This window comes from Salarias fasciatus, chromosome 2 (assembly GCF_902148845.1).
Source record: "Salarias fasciatus chromosome 2, fSalaFa1.1, whole genome shotgun sequence".
Taxonomy (NCBI): Eukaryota; Metazoa; Chordata; class Actinopteri; order Blenniiformes; family Blenniidae; genus Salarias; species Salarias fasciatus.
The window spans coordinates 21632749-21650450 of NC_043746.1; the positions used below are offsets into that span (position 1 = coordinate 21632749).

The 17702-nt window shown below is 40.7% G+C and overlaps 1 protein-coding gene across 6 annotated transcripts in view; it reads right to left on the minus strand.

The window, feature by feature from the left end:
- Positions 1-2584: 2584 nt before the first annotated feature.
- The window catches only part of LOC115406848 (uncharacterized), a 92505-nt gene continuing 77387 nt past the window's right edge, over positions 2585-17702 (minus strand). For 2 of the 6 annotated variants that reach the window (XM_030117166.1, XM_030117180.1), the window contains exons 2-6: positions 5073-5399; positions 4504-4689; positions 4395-4415; positions 4127-4297; positions 2585-4044 (exon numbers count right to left, since the gene is read on the minus strand). In XM_030117166.1, coding sequence (XP_029973026.1) covers positions 4134-4297; positions 4395-4415; positions 4504-4689; positions 5073-5399 — 698 coding nt within the window. In that variant the 3' untranslated portion in view covers positions 2585-4044; positions 4127-4133. Of the gene's footprint in view, positions 4045-4126; positions 4298-4394; positions 4416-4503; positions 4690-5072; positions 5400-5497; positions 5551-13861; positions 14085-14165; positions 14337-15261; positions 15385-15477; positions 15525-17702 lie in introns of those variants that run through there. The other 4 variants (XM_030117158.1, XM_030117172.1, XM_030117112.1 and 1 more) reach the window with 4 other exon arrangements.

The window sequence follows — 17702 nt, forward strand, 5'->3', positions numbered from 1 at the left end:
CTCCACTGACTGTGTTTCAATCAGAGCGTTTCCTCTTCTTTTGTAATCTCATAAAGTGGGAGGGTCAGACTTCTCAATGATCTGATTGGCTTCTCATCACACTGAAGGATGTGATGAAAACAAATCGTGTCAACATGATGGACGACCCCTTCATCAGAGCAGATGGAGGAGCCGCTGTACAACATGAACCACAAGATGTTATCAAACTCATATGACACATTTCTGACAAGTTAAACAGAGGCGGAGGATTGAAACTGTTTATAGAGTCTTTGATGAGGTTTTAAAAAGTCTCTCTCTGCTTTCTGAGTCCAGAAGGAAGAAGAGTTGCTCAGGATATTTCAACAGATTCTAGAATCTTCACAAATACCAGAAGCCCTCACGTTGATGCTTAACAGACAAATTTCCTCTATTCTCTGTCATTGGCTCATCAGTGTTAGCTTTCATAAAATAGGGAGAACTGTGGGAGCAGTGTGAAAGTCTCTGAGAGGAGGGAGTGGTCTGATGATGATGTCCTCAGCCATCCTCTCCACTTGCTGCAGGTCCTTCCTCATTGGTTTCCACTCTACAGCTGGAGAAGCACACCGTGCAGGACGAGGTCAGGAGGCTCTCGATGACTGACTTAGAGAAATGAATCAGCAGGAGGTGAAGGAGACAAGTTTGTTTAGTCCAGTCTGAGTCTTTAACTGACTGGAGATGTTTGTCAGACATGATGTGGACACCAAGGGATTTGAATCTTTCCTCCTTCTTCACTTCCTGATCATGCGTGAAGAATGTCACAGTCTGATATGATTTCCTTGGTTTCTGTCTTGTTCACATCCTGGTTTTGTTTAAACACCATATTAAGAAATATTGTTTTGTGTGCTGTTCGGTTGTTATTTCAGATCTGTAGTACCATCAGCAAAAGTGAATCTGAAAAATAAAACACTTTGTGTTCTCAGAAATTTGACTTTTCCAGCTGACTGGAACTCACCAACTGTCATTTAGAATTTTTTATTGGAAGTGTTTTCTTAGAACAAGTCAGTTGATACAACACATCACTGAATTTGTCTTATTTAACTTTCTCACTTTTCAGTCTTGCAGGCAGTCACTGAAAACTGTCATGTTTGAAAATGACTCCCACAGTGAAACCTTTTTAAAACTCTCCCAACTATTTGAAAATGCTCAAACTCTGTCTGCATGAAAACGGGAAAATGAATCAACTCTGTCCTTGTGTAAGTGTAATTGTGTAAACGAAACTTTCAGATGCACAATAGAACACGTCAGTCAAAATGTGGTGTCACTGCTCTTGCACTAACTTACCATAGATTATAGCAACTCTAACAATAAGTCCTAAATATGAATATTATCTTTGAAAAATGGCACATTACCAACTTCCTGGACTTCAAAGAGGGTGAGACAGGAAGAAAAGTCCTCTGCACTTCTTGTTCAAATGCACAACCACAACAGTTTCACTCTTCATTTTCAGAATCTGGTTTTTTTTAACACCTCAGTTGTACATTTCCATCTCGTAGAGATCGTAGATAATCAGTGATCATCTGTCACGTGTGCGAGGTGGAAGGACCCACGCTCAGGCAGCCAGGTGGAGTTCACACTCATTTATTTGCAGGTAACGGGAACACAGCGATACAGGAACGAGCAGAGCTGAGGCAGGCCAGGACACACAAGCAGAGCACGTGGACAGACCCACAAGGAGCCGACAAGACACACCAGGAGAGCCAGACTTAAATATGGATAGACACAGGTGAGGCACATTAGGGAGACAATGAGACAGGAGAACAAGAGGGCAGACAAACACAAAACAGGGCCTGATTGCCCCCACATGGCCGCAGGGGCACAAGACATGACACAAACACTCGAGGGAGAAAAACATATTATCATATATTATCATATTTGTCTATCATCGTTTTTTTATCGTGAAAGAGAGAGTCAGAGTTGTGAATTGACCTGCAGTATCACACTCACACGGTTTTCAATAAGTTTCACCAGTAGAAACTTCCACACGCCACCCACAGCTGTAACAGGACAGGTCAGCCCGTTAGGGAGATCATCAACCCTTCTGTTACATGCACCAGGCTCGTCCTGGTGAAGAGGCTATATGAAGATACCCCCAAGCTCTGTGGGGCATCAATCTCGGATCCAATCTGAGTGAAAGCCAGGTCACTTCAGGGCAGAACCCGTTAGCGCCGATGGCCCTCCTAGGCCTTCCAGACTCCAAGTCTAGAAAACGCTTCCAAAGCTCTCTCAGTCGCAGTTCTAAATTATAATACAATTATTATTACAAACCAATTGTTACTAATCAATGATTAGCAATTGATTGATAAGAATCAATCAAAAATTTAGGGACATCCTTGGCTCTATTATGTTTAGCAATTGGCTTTGACAGTTCCAATCAACTATGAAATAGTTCTTTTATCCAGTCAAACATCCCCACAGGTAAGGCATTACGTCCCGAGTTAAATATTTAACAGAGGAAACATTTGCACTTACCTTGTTTATGTTGTATTTAGATCCCGGACGAGCCCCCAAACCGTTGTGGAATTTTTGGTGAACCAGAGCCAAAGATGACGAGTCAAGGTGTTGATGCTGCACAAGGATGATTTATTGAGGATTGCAGAGGAAGCACACACAAATCAGCTGATTGAGAGCAAGGCTGTTGTTCCTGGGAGAATCCAGCCCGACTATGGCATGACTTCCGGCCATGCCAGGTCATATAGACAAATCTCACGAGAATTGCAGACGTTGTTTCTCATGTTGGTTCTCAGGGGAACAGTCCCGAGACCAAGTGACTTCAGACAAAACAGAGCGTCCTTCACACTGTGTTCCTGAAAACTTGAAGACAAAGCATTTTTCCATGACAGTTTAGACCAGGGGAGTCCGAACTTGGTCCTGAAGGGCTGATGTCCTGCATGTTTTAGCTTTCTCCCAGCTGCAGCACAAGTGATTGCAATGAGGGACTTGTCAGTGGGTTTTTCTACAAGTTTGAGGATGACTTCAAGATGAGGTGAAGGTGTTCTGCTGCAGGGAGAGAACTAAAACATGCAGGAAGGCGGCCCACTGAGGACTGGAGGTGGGCCCGCCTGGTTTAGACCATCGTGAGACAGGTTAGTTTTCCTAATGACGTGTTGTTGATGTGTCACTTCAAATTCACAGGTGTCACTGTTACAGAGCTGTTTGAACAAGTCACTGAGATCTCAAAAGATTTTAGGTCTTCAAACAACAACACACACAACAGGGTTTCCGTGGGACACACAATGGAACCGATGGATCTTTGATGGGTTTTTTTATTCTCACAATACGTTAAGAGACCATTTCAATGACTCCGACAAACATCTCTGTGACAATGTCTCAGTTTAGTTTTCACTCAGGACGATCTCCAGTAAAAACAGCTTATATGATGAGTTTTACTTTTGAATCTTGAGTTGGATAAAAATTGTGTGTTAATTTGTTTCATTTCAGGAAGTTGCTATATGTGTTCTTTTCTTCACATTGTTGTTTGTGACTGAAACTGAGTAATACTAAGGTCCAACTTTGTTGTGGCTGTGCTTTTAAATAAGTACATAGTACAAAAATGATTGTACTTGAAAACAAAGTCTAAAACATGACAAACGTAAATTGTAGGTGTGCATTTGTTTAAAGTGAATTGAAATGTTTCATCCAGCAGAAGCTGTTGTTCAACAAAAAAAACCTTGTTTCAGATTTTAAAAAATGGTCAGATTACATGGAAGACACTGTCACGAACATCAATAAAGAAAATACAATTGAATGATTACATAACGCAGAGGTAATAAGACACTGTACTTCACAATAAGTGGGACAATGTTTTCATATTCCAGAGCAATTCCTTCTTTCTTTTTCTGTTTTTAGACATAGCATCAAAACTATCATGATAACAAGAATCTGATTTTTTTTGTTACTCATTGGTGAAAAAGCAAATCAGTGTCGATCGTCTCTTTCTGATCTGACGGTGTGTTTCCTCTTTCCGCTTTGGTAACTTTTCTTCCTGCTGAAGGTTGGTGCAGAATAGATCAATGAAGCTTCATCTGTCTGAGAAAAACACAGGAACAAATGTCAAGACTACATGTGATTTCTTTGATTACTTTAAAATCATTTCATTCTGTGACTTTACCTGCTGATCACTGCTGTCTGGTTTTGCTCGCAGTTTTAGACATTCTGCTGTACATGACAACTGTCTTCATGTCGTTACAATCCTTTTTCTCATTCGTCCAAATGAGACAGACTGAAACAATCATAGTTGCAACAAAAGCTGCACCAAGACTGTAAAGGGCTGTGTTGGCTTCTAAACAACAACAAAAAAACAAACATATAACCATCAATTCATGGTGTTACAAACCAATAGGATACAATAAGCTTTAAAAACTGATGATTGAACTCACCTCTGTCCAGTTTTGCTCCATCTGGGAAAAGAAAACATTCAGTATCCATGACTATTTATTTGTTGAAGTTTAGAAACCATTTTATCAGAAAAAAATATTCTGAACTTACATTTAATGTCCAGTTTTGCTCCATTTCCAAACATGACCTCTCCACATGCAGCCACAGCACAGTACAGCACACATGCTTTCTTCTCAGAGTCAGAGAGGACCGAACACTGCAGAGACACCGACTCTCCTGGATGGACCGCAGCAGACGGAGGAGCTTGAATGATGCCAGAGATGGAAGATTGGGGTCCTTGAGGAGCACGTGTTAGAAAAAAATTTCAGTAGCAAAATTACTGAGTGAAACAGGAAAATACAACCAAGTAATTGATAATTATCTGACTAAAATATATATAAGAAAGTATTCATAGAAGTAGGGAATTACACAACAAAATTAATATCACAAGGTTTCAGGAGAAAAAGTTAATATTTCTGTAAATATATTACTGATATATAAAGAAGCAATCAAGTATTAAAGTGAATTTAAAGGAAATAGTTGTGAGTAAATGAATAATGAATATAATGACAAACAAAAATGCGTGTATAGAAAAATGTAGTAATTGTAGAAATCAATATTTAAATCACAGAGTAAATAAACACACTCAGAATAATTTTAACGGATAAATAAAACCTTACCTTTAACCATAAGAAACACTCTTCTCACAAAGGACATTTGAAGGGTTTCAGTTTGGATGCAGTAGTAAAGTCCAGTGTCGCTGATCTGACTTTGATGAATGTTCAGAATAAAAGTTCCAGGTTCTTGTTTGGTTGTAAAATGAGGAGTCTGATGAACTCCTTCATAATCAAAGCCATACGTTCCTCCCAGGAATTCAGGCTGGTGACCAGAAATGATTCTGATCCAAAATAAATTTTCTTTGTGTCCAGATTTACGAGGACACGTCAAAGTCACATTTTGTTGCGCAGCAACAGATTTCATCTCAAAGTTCTGATCATTTGTGCAGCCTGAAAGAAACAAGCAAATTCATCAAGTAGAAAAACACAAATGTTCCTTCATTATTAAATGTTTGCACGATGAATCAGAATTTTGTAGAAATACTCACAGCCCACTGCGATCATCAACAGAAAAACAAATATGACAAACATTTTCTGAGAAATCCTCCACTGACTGTGTTTCAATCAGAGCGTCTCCTCTTCTTTTGTAATCTCATAAAGTGGGAGGGTCAGACTTCTCAGTGATCTGATTGGTTTATCGTCACACTGAAGGATGTGATGAGAACAAATCATGAACATGACGGACGACCCCTTCATCAGAGCAGATGGAGGAGCTGCTGTACAACATGAACCACAAGATCTTATCAATCTCATCTGATACATTTCTGACAAGTTAAACAGAGGCAGAGGATTGAAGCTGTTTATAGAGTCTTTGATGAGGTTTTAAAAAGTAGAATCTTCACAAATACCAGAAGCCCTCACCTTGATGCTTCACAGACAAATTTCCTCTATTCTCTGTCATTGGCTCATCAGTGTTAGCTTTTCTAAAATAAGGAGAACTGTGGGAGCAGTGTGAAAGTCTCTGAGAGGAGGGAGTGGTCTGATGATGATGTCCTCAGCCTTCCTCTCCACCTGCTGCAGGTCCTTCCTGATTGGTTTCCACTGTATGCACACCCACCGTGCAGGAGGAGGTCAGGAGGCTCTTGATGACTACTTACAGAAATAAATCAGCAGGGGGTGAAGGAGACAAGTTTGTTTCGTCCAGTCTGAGTCTTTAATGGGGGTGTAACGGTTCGTTTTGACAACGATTTGATCTGTATCATACGATTCAAAAACGGTATTGGTTAATTTGCAACGATATGATCTAAAACGATTCCATGACTTGAAATTGATTCAGTAACTTATTAGGAAAAAAAAATTCAACCAGTGTGACTGTGAAATAAATACCTGGATACTGGACAGGGCAGGTGCAGTTTTCTGCATTCCTGTTGTTTCTTGTAAGGGGAAAACGTGTGAATAAATTATGGACATAAAAACGCAAGTGTTTGTCGGCTCAGTATCTGGTACTGTGGCCCCAAAGTTTGAATCATTTCATGGAACCCCGGATTTTCAACCACGCTGTAGAGTCCCATGTCTTTGTAGATAAACTTTCACCCGACCTGAGTTTTGGCCGAGTCTCTGACTAAACATGCTGGCGAGGCCTGAAGCTTCATCAGAGCTAGGGGCTCGCCAGATGACCTAAAACTCATATCTCGGTATAAATTAAATCCCTTCACGGTAACGGTATATATCGCGGTATAAATGTTGCTGTGTAAAACCTTCAATGGAAGTGTTTTTGAATGAGTTTTGTAGTTGTTTGATTCACCTGCACTTGCACTTCATGCCACTAGCTGTGCTGTTTGCATGTTCAACCTTATTTTTCCAGAGACACCACAGAAGAAGGATGGCCCCTGAAGCTGCATGTTGTTAGAAAAAGAGCATTAGCCGGCAAGAAGCTGTAGCATTTTCAATGATGCAATGCACCGTTTTTCATTTAAAAAGAGAAGGATTGAAAGATCGTTTCCACACATTTTATTTAGTTGTAGCAGTTGAACTGTATCAGGTGAAATGACGATATGACGGCAGACCACAAATCTCTACTGTGGCCAAGTTTATATTGTTTCTACCGTCATACCATGTATACCGCGCAGCCCTAATCAGAGCCCACGTTACCTTGTGCTGCTGCCGAAGCGGAACGCTGGAAGACATGCCTGGATGGTCGGCGCCACGCTTTCTTTTGATGTCTCCTGGCACATTTCGATGACATCGCAGACAGGACGACGGAACCGCGTAACATCTAATGTCTTTTTATCTTTAAAAAGTGGTGAAAAAATTACAATTATATGTGGTATACCCTGTGCTTAACAAATACGCTACGTTCTAATATCGATACAATTGATTCATTAGCTTTTAAATGATGTTATATTGATGAACGTCATCTGGAAGGCCAACTTGCCGAGCACAGATCAATCATAGGAATATAAATCGATACATCAACGAAGTAGAAGAATCATTACACCCCTAGTCTTTGACTGACTGGAGATGTTTGTCAGATATGATGTGGACCCCAAGAGATTTGAATCTTTCCTTCTTCTTCACCTCCTGATCATGCGTAAAGAATGTCACAGTCTGATATGATTTCCTTGGTTTCTGTCTTGTTCATGTAACCAGGGTTGATAACCCCAAGTTAATAAATGTGCATGTTGTATGTGTATTGTGATTGTCCCATTGATTTGCTCAAAATTAGTACTTCAAGTTGGTCAGTAGGTGTAAGTAAAGAACTGTCATTTGTCCCTAGAAAGAGATTCTGGTACATGAAAAAAGCTGGGAGTGGCTATCTCACTGGGATCCGCCATCTTGGTTGTCTGTCCTCGGCCTGCGCCAGACTATTCAGACGCTTTTTGAGCAGAAGTTTTGATCATTTTAGAAATAAGATTCAGATTCCATGTGTGACCGAGATCGACCACAGAAGTGCAGGAGTTAACCAGACGTACCAGACCCCCGTTAAACCCCGTGTAAATCGATATTCCGGCTGGTTTTTTTTTGGATCCCGTTCAGCAACCCCATTCTTCAGAGCGTGCCACTCTGGGTGATGTCCATCTTCGTCCCCTTCTTCATCCTTGTCTCCATCCCCCATCTCCACCATCTTGGGTCATCTCATGGACACTCGTTATAAAGGGGCGGTAGGATTTTTTCTGAGTGCACTCAGCAGTTTTTTCTTTATTGTTTACTTGGTTTTTTTATTGCCTGGCCGGCCAGTGTGAATTGGACATTTATCGGAAAAAAACAAAAAGATGTGGGCAAAATTATTGTTGTAAATAGTTGATTCTTGTGTTGATTCTTTTGTTGTTACTTCAATATATTTTTGAACTGCCATTTGTTGTCGTTGTGTTTTGAATGAAGGACAGAAGGTCCAGTTAAATAGATAACAGAAATTTCCAACCAAACTCCCTCCCGAACCGAAACCACACCAAAACCCGGTGCAGACACGAAGGGAGGGTTACACATCCTGGTTTTGTTTAAAGGTGCATTAAGGAGTTTTACGACCTTAAAAATACTTATTTTCCACCATAAATATTTTACACATTTTTAATGATGTGTACAATGTGCCCTGACATATTCATTACAAGTACCTCTAACAGTGCTGAATTGTCACTTGAAAGTTGCAGTGCCGGTCCGGCACCAGAGTTTTTTTGGGGAGAATTTGAAAGGAATGACTTAATGCTCACTCCGGCTGGTTAGGTTTCGTTTTGTCCGCCATTACTCCGCCAGATGCTTAGTGAGCAACAACTGAGCAGGATCTTCCAGAAAATAAGAAAAGACCAGCTTCTGGCACTGCCACAACTCCAGCACAGACTCCACCAGGTAAAAGAAACTTAAACCGCCTCTAAACGAGCGAAGAAGGAGTTCCGAGCCACAGGGATGAGTTTTTCACTAAGCTGCATTACGCCCAAGGCCTGCAGGGGGCGCTGTTTCGCATAAAACGTGTAAACTCCTTAAGGCACCTTTAAATATCATATTATGAAATACTGATTGTTTCATTTGTGTGCTGTTCGGTTGTTGTTTCATATCTGTAGTACTATCAGCAAATGTGACGCTGAAATATAAAACACTTTGTCTTCTTAGAAATTTGGCTGTTTCAGCTGACGAGAACTCACCAACTGCTATTTAGAATTTTTATTTGAAGTGTTTTAACAGCACATTTCAGTTGATAAAACATGACAACACCTCACTGAATTTGTCTTATTTAACTTTCTCACTTCTTCAGTCTTGCAGGCTGAAAACTGTCCTGTTTGAAAATAACCCCCAAAGCGAAACCTTTTTAAAACTCACAACTATATGAAAATGCTCAAACTCTGTCTTTCTGTAAGTGGGGGAAACCAAACTGCTCAATGGTGAAAAACACAATGAAACACAGCAGTCAAAATGTGGTGTCAGTGCTCTTGTACTTTCCATATAGCAACTGTAACACCAAGTCCTAAATATATGTATCTTATCTTTAAAAAATGGCACATTACCTACTTCCTGGACTTCGGTGAGACAGGAAGTAAAGTTCTCTGCACTTCTTGTTCAAATGCACAACCACAAGAGTGTCACTCTTCATTTGCAGAATCTGTTTTTTTAACACCTCAGTTGTACATTTCTGTCTTGTAGAGATCGTAGATAATCAGTGATCATCACAGGTGTCTTTCTTTCTTTCTTTTAGTTTTTCCACTTTTTAGTGACCATCACCAGCTCAACAGTGTAGCAGTGTACTGAGTGGCTCTACCTTCAGTGGGTCCAGGAGGGCAGGATCACAGTATGGCGGTGTGAGGGTGGGGGTTGGGTGACCTAGTTACTGAGACATCACATCTACCATCACCACATGGATTGGCAGTGCTGACATAAAGCTCTCAAGACAGACACATAGATTAAAACCTTTGACATCTTGATGAGCAGCAGGAGGGAATAAACAGCAGCATTTGCAAGTACTTCTGCAGCCTCTTTGTGTGACAGGTGCAACATATCGTTTTGATTGGAGCTGATTTTAGAACATTTGAGTGGGGTTGAAGTTACTTTGCATGAGGGGACGACCACATTGATAAACCTGCTCGCTGTTCTGATGTCTTTTTTTTTTTAAATCAACAGTTTTTAAGTGACTAAATTTGTCACCTTTCACAGTCAATCAATCAGTCAATCAAACTTTATTTTTAGAGCACTTCTCATATTTACAAAACAACGCAAAGTGCTGCACAGTAAAAGAAAAAAAAAACAATCATAAGAGGTCAAATACACCACGATGTACCTGCTAACACAGGAGGGGAGATCTTTAAATTATTTTTTTTCTGCATGGGGAAAACGATTGTATGATTTACTTCTAGTGTTGCCATTTGTACTTTTCATCATACTCTTCTCCCTTCTTTACTCTCACTCTCTCGCTCTGTGTGTGTGTGTGTGTGTGTGTGTGTGTGTGTGTGTGTGTGTGTGTGTGTGTGTGTGTGAGGCCAGAGTGGAGATTTGGAACGGCTCCATCGTTTTGTTCGCATGCAGACGGGGGGAGATGGAGGATAATGTGACAGAAGCATCATCAGCATCACTGCTGCCTGTAAGTGACCCATTGGTCTCTCAAAAAATCCCACCAACCCCACCCTGGCAAGGTGACAAACCCCAACCAAGAGTATAAAAATATTCGTAGTATAAAAAAGTATGGAAACACATACAAATGAAAAAAAAACATGTATGTAAATAAGTTTATTTTACAATACACAATATGAAATAAGGGGTCACTATTCTGTGGTGTGGGATTATTTCCCTGTGGTAACTATAACTGAAACATGGATTAAAAAAAAACATCTCTGTCATTTAGCAGATTGAGAGAGTAAATTCTTAATCAGTGGCGAACGAGCATGTCGGTGTAGATCGTCTCTTCCTGAGTCCAGTGTGTGTTTCCTCTTTCTGATTTGGTGACTTTTCTCCTGCTGAAGGTTGGTGCAGAATAGGTCAATGCAGCTTCATCTGTCTGAAGAAATATAAAATATGTTACAACATTATTTACTGCATAAATTGAAATTAACAACTCTGTTATTTTATCTTGAGACTTTACCTGCTGATCACTGCTGGCTGGTTCAGCATCTGTTCAACAGAGACATTTAGTATAAAATGACTGAATAGACATTAATGCTGCACATGGTGTTAAATATACTGATTTTTTTTTTCTTTAATGAAACTTGTATTACTACCTTTGCAATCAATCTTCTTGACGGTCGAAATGAGACACAATGAAACAGTCCCACTTGCAGCTAAAGCAACACAGACAACACAAAGAGCTATTTCTGTGTTAGTCAAAGTTCTCATGTTGTGATCTAGGAAAAGAAAACATTCACTTACATTACTTTTTGGAATTTTCAAAACAATTAAATCAGTAAAATATTCTGATCTTACCTATAATGTCCAGTTTTGTTCCATTTCCAAACATGACCTCTCCACATGCAGCCACAGCACAGTAATAAGTACCATCATCAGAGACACTGACCTTCTTAGGTCCCCAAGCTGTTTATCTGCTCTTTTGTTGCAGATTATTTATAGAAAATGAAACTCATACATTGTTAGGATATTACCATTTAGTATTAGAGTTTATTTTCCTCTTTTTTTTCTGTTTCTGAATTGTGGGGGGCCAGCACCCGAGCCCTCTCTTGACCAGTCGCCACCGCTCCCTGATCGGTATTCAACAGCTGATTCCGATCAAGTCTGAAACCATGTGATTGGCCCTGGTTTCCAATCATGTGTTCGGATCAGGACATCCCGACCAGAGGTGTCAAACTGAATCCCGAAAACATGCAGGATGCCGGCCTTCGAGGACTGGAATTCTGATGTCCTGCATGTTTTAGCTTTCTCCCAGCTGCAGCACAAGTGATTGCAATGAGGGATTTGTTAGTGGGCTCTTCGACAAGTGAGAGGATGACTTCAAGATGAGATGGAGGTGTTCTGCTGCAGGGAGAGAAATAAGGAAATAAGCTGGGCACCCCTGGTTTAGACCATCGTGAGAGAGGTCAGTTTCACTGATGATGTGTTGTTGATGTGTCACTTCAAGTCCACAGGTGTCACTGTCACAGAGCTGATTGAACAAGTCACTGAGATCTTAGGAAAGATTTTAGGTCTTCAAACAACAACACACACAACAGGGTTTACTTGTAGCCTCGTAAACCACACCCACCCACTCCTCATCCACATTTGGATTTTGGAGTTGAGCTCAGTCTGGGTAGGAGCCCATAGAGGGGGATTTCACTCCGTCGTGAAACGACTGAGCCAATCAGCGTTGCCGCTTTTTGTTTTCAAATTTTTTTGGCGAATTCCGGTGGCTAAACCGGAAGTGACGCTATCGCTGCGCGTATCGGAGATGATGAACTTTAACTTTAACCATCGTCTGAAAGCTGCAATAAGTAAAGTTATAGCCAAAATACCAAGAATTACAACAATCAAGGAAGAGCAAGAGTCTGCGCCTGGTGAGTTTCGAACAGGAAAAGACATTTTCATGTGTCTTTGCGTGTGAGGAAGCTAGAGCTAATGAGCTAATGCTAACCCATAGAGAAGTGAACGCATTTTAATGACGTATTTGTTTTGAAGCGCTGATTGGCTGAAGTGCGCTGTCAGTCAAAGGCGTAACAGACACCCCTTGCAAGAAGTTTCAATGGGCTCTTATCCAGACTGAGCTTAACTCCAAAATCCAAATGTGGATGAGGAGTGGGCGGGTCTGGTTGACGAGGCTAGTTTACTTGGGACACACAATGAAACTGATGGATCTTTGATGGGTTCTTTATTCTCTAAGCACGATACGTTAAGAGACCATTTCAGTGACTCCGACAAGCATCTCTGTGACAGTGTCAGTTTAATTTTCACTCAGGACGATCTTCAGTAAAAACAGTTTATATGATGAGTTTTATTTTTGAACCTTGAGTTGGATAAAAATTGTGTGTTAATTTGTTTCTTCTACTTGCTATGTGTGTTCTTTTCTTCACTTTGTTGCTTGTGACTGAAACTGAGTGATACTAAGGTCCATTTTTGTTGTGGCTGTGCTTTTAAACAGAACATGAGTGCAGAGTTTTTTCTTCCTGCCTCACCCTCTGGTTTCATTTCAGGAAGTACGTGTGCAGCCTTTTTTAATGACAGGAGCAGCGTTATGATTTAGATTTGGGTTGATTTTGAAGAAATTTAGGGAAACAGAAGTAATTCCACATGGAAGAACGACTGCACTGATAAACCTGCTCACTTTCTGATGTCTTTTCTTTTTAATCTCATGTTTGTCCTGTTTGCTGTTTAATGGCAGCTGTGAACACATGAGGGGAGGTTTTTAAATTAATGATGATATATGGGGCAACTGTTTAATATTTCTTTTGTGCTTACAAATACCCACTGTGTTTGTGCGTGAGCATATGCATCTGTATGTGTGTGTGTGTGTGTGTGTGTGTGTGTGTATGACCTTGCTTGAACTTACAACCCTCATCAAAATTCCTGTGCAGTCTTTCATCTGAACATGCTTCCTCTCCTTCTGAGCAGGTTGATCTTGAGTCTCAGTCACTCTGTACGTCTCCTTCTGCTGATTTGGGCTCATTCAGTAAATGTAGAAGCAACAGTGATGTTTCGATGCATTTGAGCCTTTTCTTTACAAATAAACAAAGGAACAGTTCACCAAAAATTATGGTACTTGAAAACAAAGTCTAAAACATGACAAACATAAATTGTAGTTGTGCATATGTTATTGTGCATATATGTGCACATTGTGCACACTGTATTTATGTGCATATTGAATTGAAATGTTTCATCCAGCAGAAGCTGTTGTTCAAAAAAACCTTGTTTCAGATAAAAAAAAAGTCAGATTACATGGAAGACACTGTCATGAACATCAAAAAAGTAAATTCAGTTGAATAAAAGACTGTACTTCACAATAAGTGGGACAATGTTTTCATATTCCAGAGCAATTCTTCTTTCTTTTTCTGTTTTTAGACATAGCCTCAAAACAATCACGACAACAAGAATCAGATTTTTTTTGTTACTCAGTGGTGAAAAAGCAAATCAGCGTTGATCGTCTCTTTCTGATCGGAGTGTGTTTCCTCTTTCAGCTTTAGAAACGTTTCTCCTGCTGAAGGTTGGTGCAGAATAGATCAATGAAGCTTCATCTGTCTGAAAAAACACAGGAACAAATGTCAAGACTACATGTGATTTCTTTGATTACTTTAAAATCATTTCATTCTGTGACTTTACCTGCTGATCACTGCTGGCTGGTTTTGCTCGCAGTTTTAGACATTCTGCTGTACATGACGACCGTCTTCACGTCGTTCCAATCCTTTTTCTCATTCGTCCAAATGAGACAGACTGAAACAATCATAGTTGCAACAAAAGCTGCACCAAGACTGTAAAGGGCTGTGTTGGCTTCTAAACAACAACAAAAAACAAACATATAACCATCAATTGATGGTGTTCTAAACCAATAGGATACATAAAGCTTTAAAAACTGATGATTGAACTGACCTTTAATGTCCAGTTTTGCTCCATTTCCAAACATGACCTCTCCACATGCAGCCACAGCACAGTAATAAGTACCAGCATCAGAGACACTGACATTCTTAGAGAAGTTATAGAAACATTTCTGTGAAGAGTTTCCACACTCTGCATTGCTTCCATGAGTATAAATGAAACTGGGGTGAGATTGATGTGATCCTGCTCTGAACCAGTGAACTCTGTAATCTTCTGAACATGTTTTCCTCTCAGAGTCAGAGAGGACCGAACACTGCAGAGACACCGACTCTCCTGGATGGACCGCAGCAGACGGAGGAGCTTGAATGATGCCAGAGATGGAAGATTTGGGTCCTGGTAAGTATGAAATATAAAACAAGCAACCAATCTAAAAAAAATGATTCAAAAGTGCAAATGAGTCAGCAATTTAATCTCTCAGTAAATATTGAAGTGACAAACAGTGATGAGTAATTTAAGTGAAAAGCAGTTGAGTCTGCAAGCAATCAGTAAAATTTCTTTGGAAAAAAATAATGACATTAATAATTATTTGTGAAATTATGTGAATATGTAAACAATTTGATAGCATGTGAATGAATATAAAAGCTTACACATCTAAATAGAAAAGTGTTCACATTACCTTCAACTCTGAGAAACACTCCTCTCAGAAAGGTCAAAAAATCCTGGTTGGTCCGTATGCAGTAGTAAAGTCCAGTGTCACTGATCTGAGTTTGGTGAATGTGCAGATTGAGAGTTCTAGATTCTTGTTTGGTTGTAAAATGAGGAGTTTTATGAACTCCTTCATCATCAAGGACCGTTGTTCTTCCCAAGAATTCAGGCTGGTGACCAGAAATGATTCTGATCCAGTACAGCTTGTCAGACCTCAGAAGTTTCTCCCGAGGACATTCCAGGGTCACATTTTGTTGAGCAGCAACAGGCTTTGTCTCAAATGTCTGATCATCTGTGGAGTCTGAAAGAAAAAAAGCAAAATGAATTATAAGCAAAATTTCATATGTTCATATTTTATGTGTTAATTGAATCTGACACTTCAGCAAATACTTACGTCCGACTCTGATCATCAACAGAAAACAAAATATGACAAACATTTTCTGAGAGTTCCACCACTGACTGTAGCTATCAAAGAGTCTTCGGTTTATTTTTAATCTCAGAAAGTGGGAGGGTCAGACATCACAACGATCTGATTGGTTCCTCATCACACAGATGGATGTGATGAGAAACACATAGTGAAAATACTTTGTGTTTCCAACAATGTCATCACCTGAAACACATGAACCATCAACAGCAGGCTGTATGGTTTGGTCTCTGATAACTTCACAAGTAAACATAAAGAGATAAACTGAAGAAGAACAAATATATTGTCTGCTCTTTGAAGCAGATACTGAAGAATTGTTGGTGTGAACCCTCCTCCTTAAAGAGGAGTTTTTATGTAGATGCCTTCTTTTACGCTTCTCTCAAACCATCTGTCATCTCTGTTCAAAATAGATGCAGCGCTGTAAATAAAGGAGTGTGTCTGTTCCTTGACATGTAAATTGAAACTGAGTCTGGACCTGAGGAGTTGGCTCCTCTGTTTTGCGCCGTTCATTTGTTTAGTGATGAAGTTTCATCAGTGTAAAGCTTATCACACTGCTTTGTTCAGTGTTCGGTACACACCAGGGTGTTTCACCAGGGTGGTGTGCAGCCCTCTACCTGTTAAAATCACTTGGAGCATGATAGATCTGGTTCTGATGTGCTCTGATATTCACATTATTTGTTGCAGGTCTTTCTTATATTTCCAGCGTACAGCTGGAGAAACAGACAATACAGTAGGAGCTCAATACGAGGGGGTACCCAAAAGAAACCGGAATTTGGTCAGAAAACAATAATAATAATGAGTTCCGACTTCTGGCCGTCAGATGTGCTGCAGGCAAGCCTCATGCACATCTGTGAGAAATCTGGAGTTACACTGACGCCTGTCAGGCGCTATTTATAGCAACAGAGTGCAGAGGCGGTCTTCGATTCTTTCCAAAATGGCGATATTGACTGGGAAGCCAGAGCAGCGCGCAAACATTAAATTCGGCTTTTTGCTGGGAAAAAACAGCAGCAGAAACACTCACCTTGTTGCAGCAAGCCTACAAGGATGATGCTCTGGGGAAGACTCAGGTCCGTGAGTGGTTCGGGTGGCTTAAAAAGGGCCAGATGTCCATGCGTCAGGTCCGCTCAGCCATGAAAACAATGCTGAGCTGCTTCTTGGCTGTCCAGGGTATCGTCCACAGCGAGTCTGTCCCTCCAGGTCAGACTGTAAATCAGGACTACTACATGGAAGTCCTCAGACAGCTCCGTGAGGATGTGAGGAGGAAGCGGCCCGCGTAGTGGCGGAGTGGAGCCCGGTTGATCCACCAGTGCGCCAGCGGACACGGCGCTGCGCCTCACGCAGTTTCTGGCGAAGAATGAGATGAATCTCCTCTCCTATCCGCCTTATTCGCCAGATGAAGCCTTGAGTGACTTTTTCTTGTTCCCCAAGTTGAAGAAGGAGCTGAAGGGACGGCGGTTTGCAGACGTGGAGGAGGTGACAGAAAAATCGCAGCCGGCAAAAAATGGCACAATTACGCACGGGTCTGACGACGCATTCGTCAAGTGGGAGACACGGCTGGAGCGCTGCATTGCATTAATGCGGATGGAGATTATTTTGAAGGCGACGGTGATGTTTGATTTTAAAATGTCAGAAATAAAAAGTTACAATCAAATTCCGGATTCTTTTGGGTACACCCTCGTACTCTGGATCTGGAGAGTGGCCCATACCGAGTCGCTGTGAGTATGGGCCATTTCTCCGGGACACGGTCATGGTCCTCTGCTTGAGTGGGTGGTTGGAGGTCAACTCTTCAGGTCAGAGTCAGAGTCGGAGTTCACATTTGCATGATCACAGACACATTTTTATGATCATGCTCCTTTTTAATTTCTCTTCATATTCTGCATGTGGACTAAGTCACCATATTGTCTTGTGACGTGTTAGATGGCTTTCTGTGTTAGGTCTTTCCTGTTCCTCTAGTTTATAGTTCAATGTATGTTTTGTCTGTTTGTCTGTCCTGAACAATTGTCAGGTACTGTATGTTTCCTAACAAAAGCCCGTAGGATACTCTGTTGTGTCTCTCTTCATGTCCAGTTGTCTGGTGTGTCGGTTCAGTTCAAAGGATCTTTGCACTTTCTCTCTTCTCTTTCCTTTAGTTTTTTTTTTTTTTTTTGTTCTCTCTTCTTTTTTTGCCAAGATTTCTCCTCTCAATGTTTCACCTC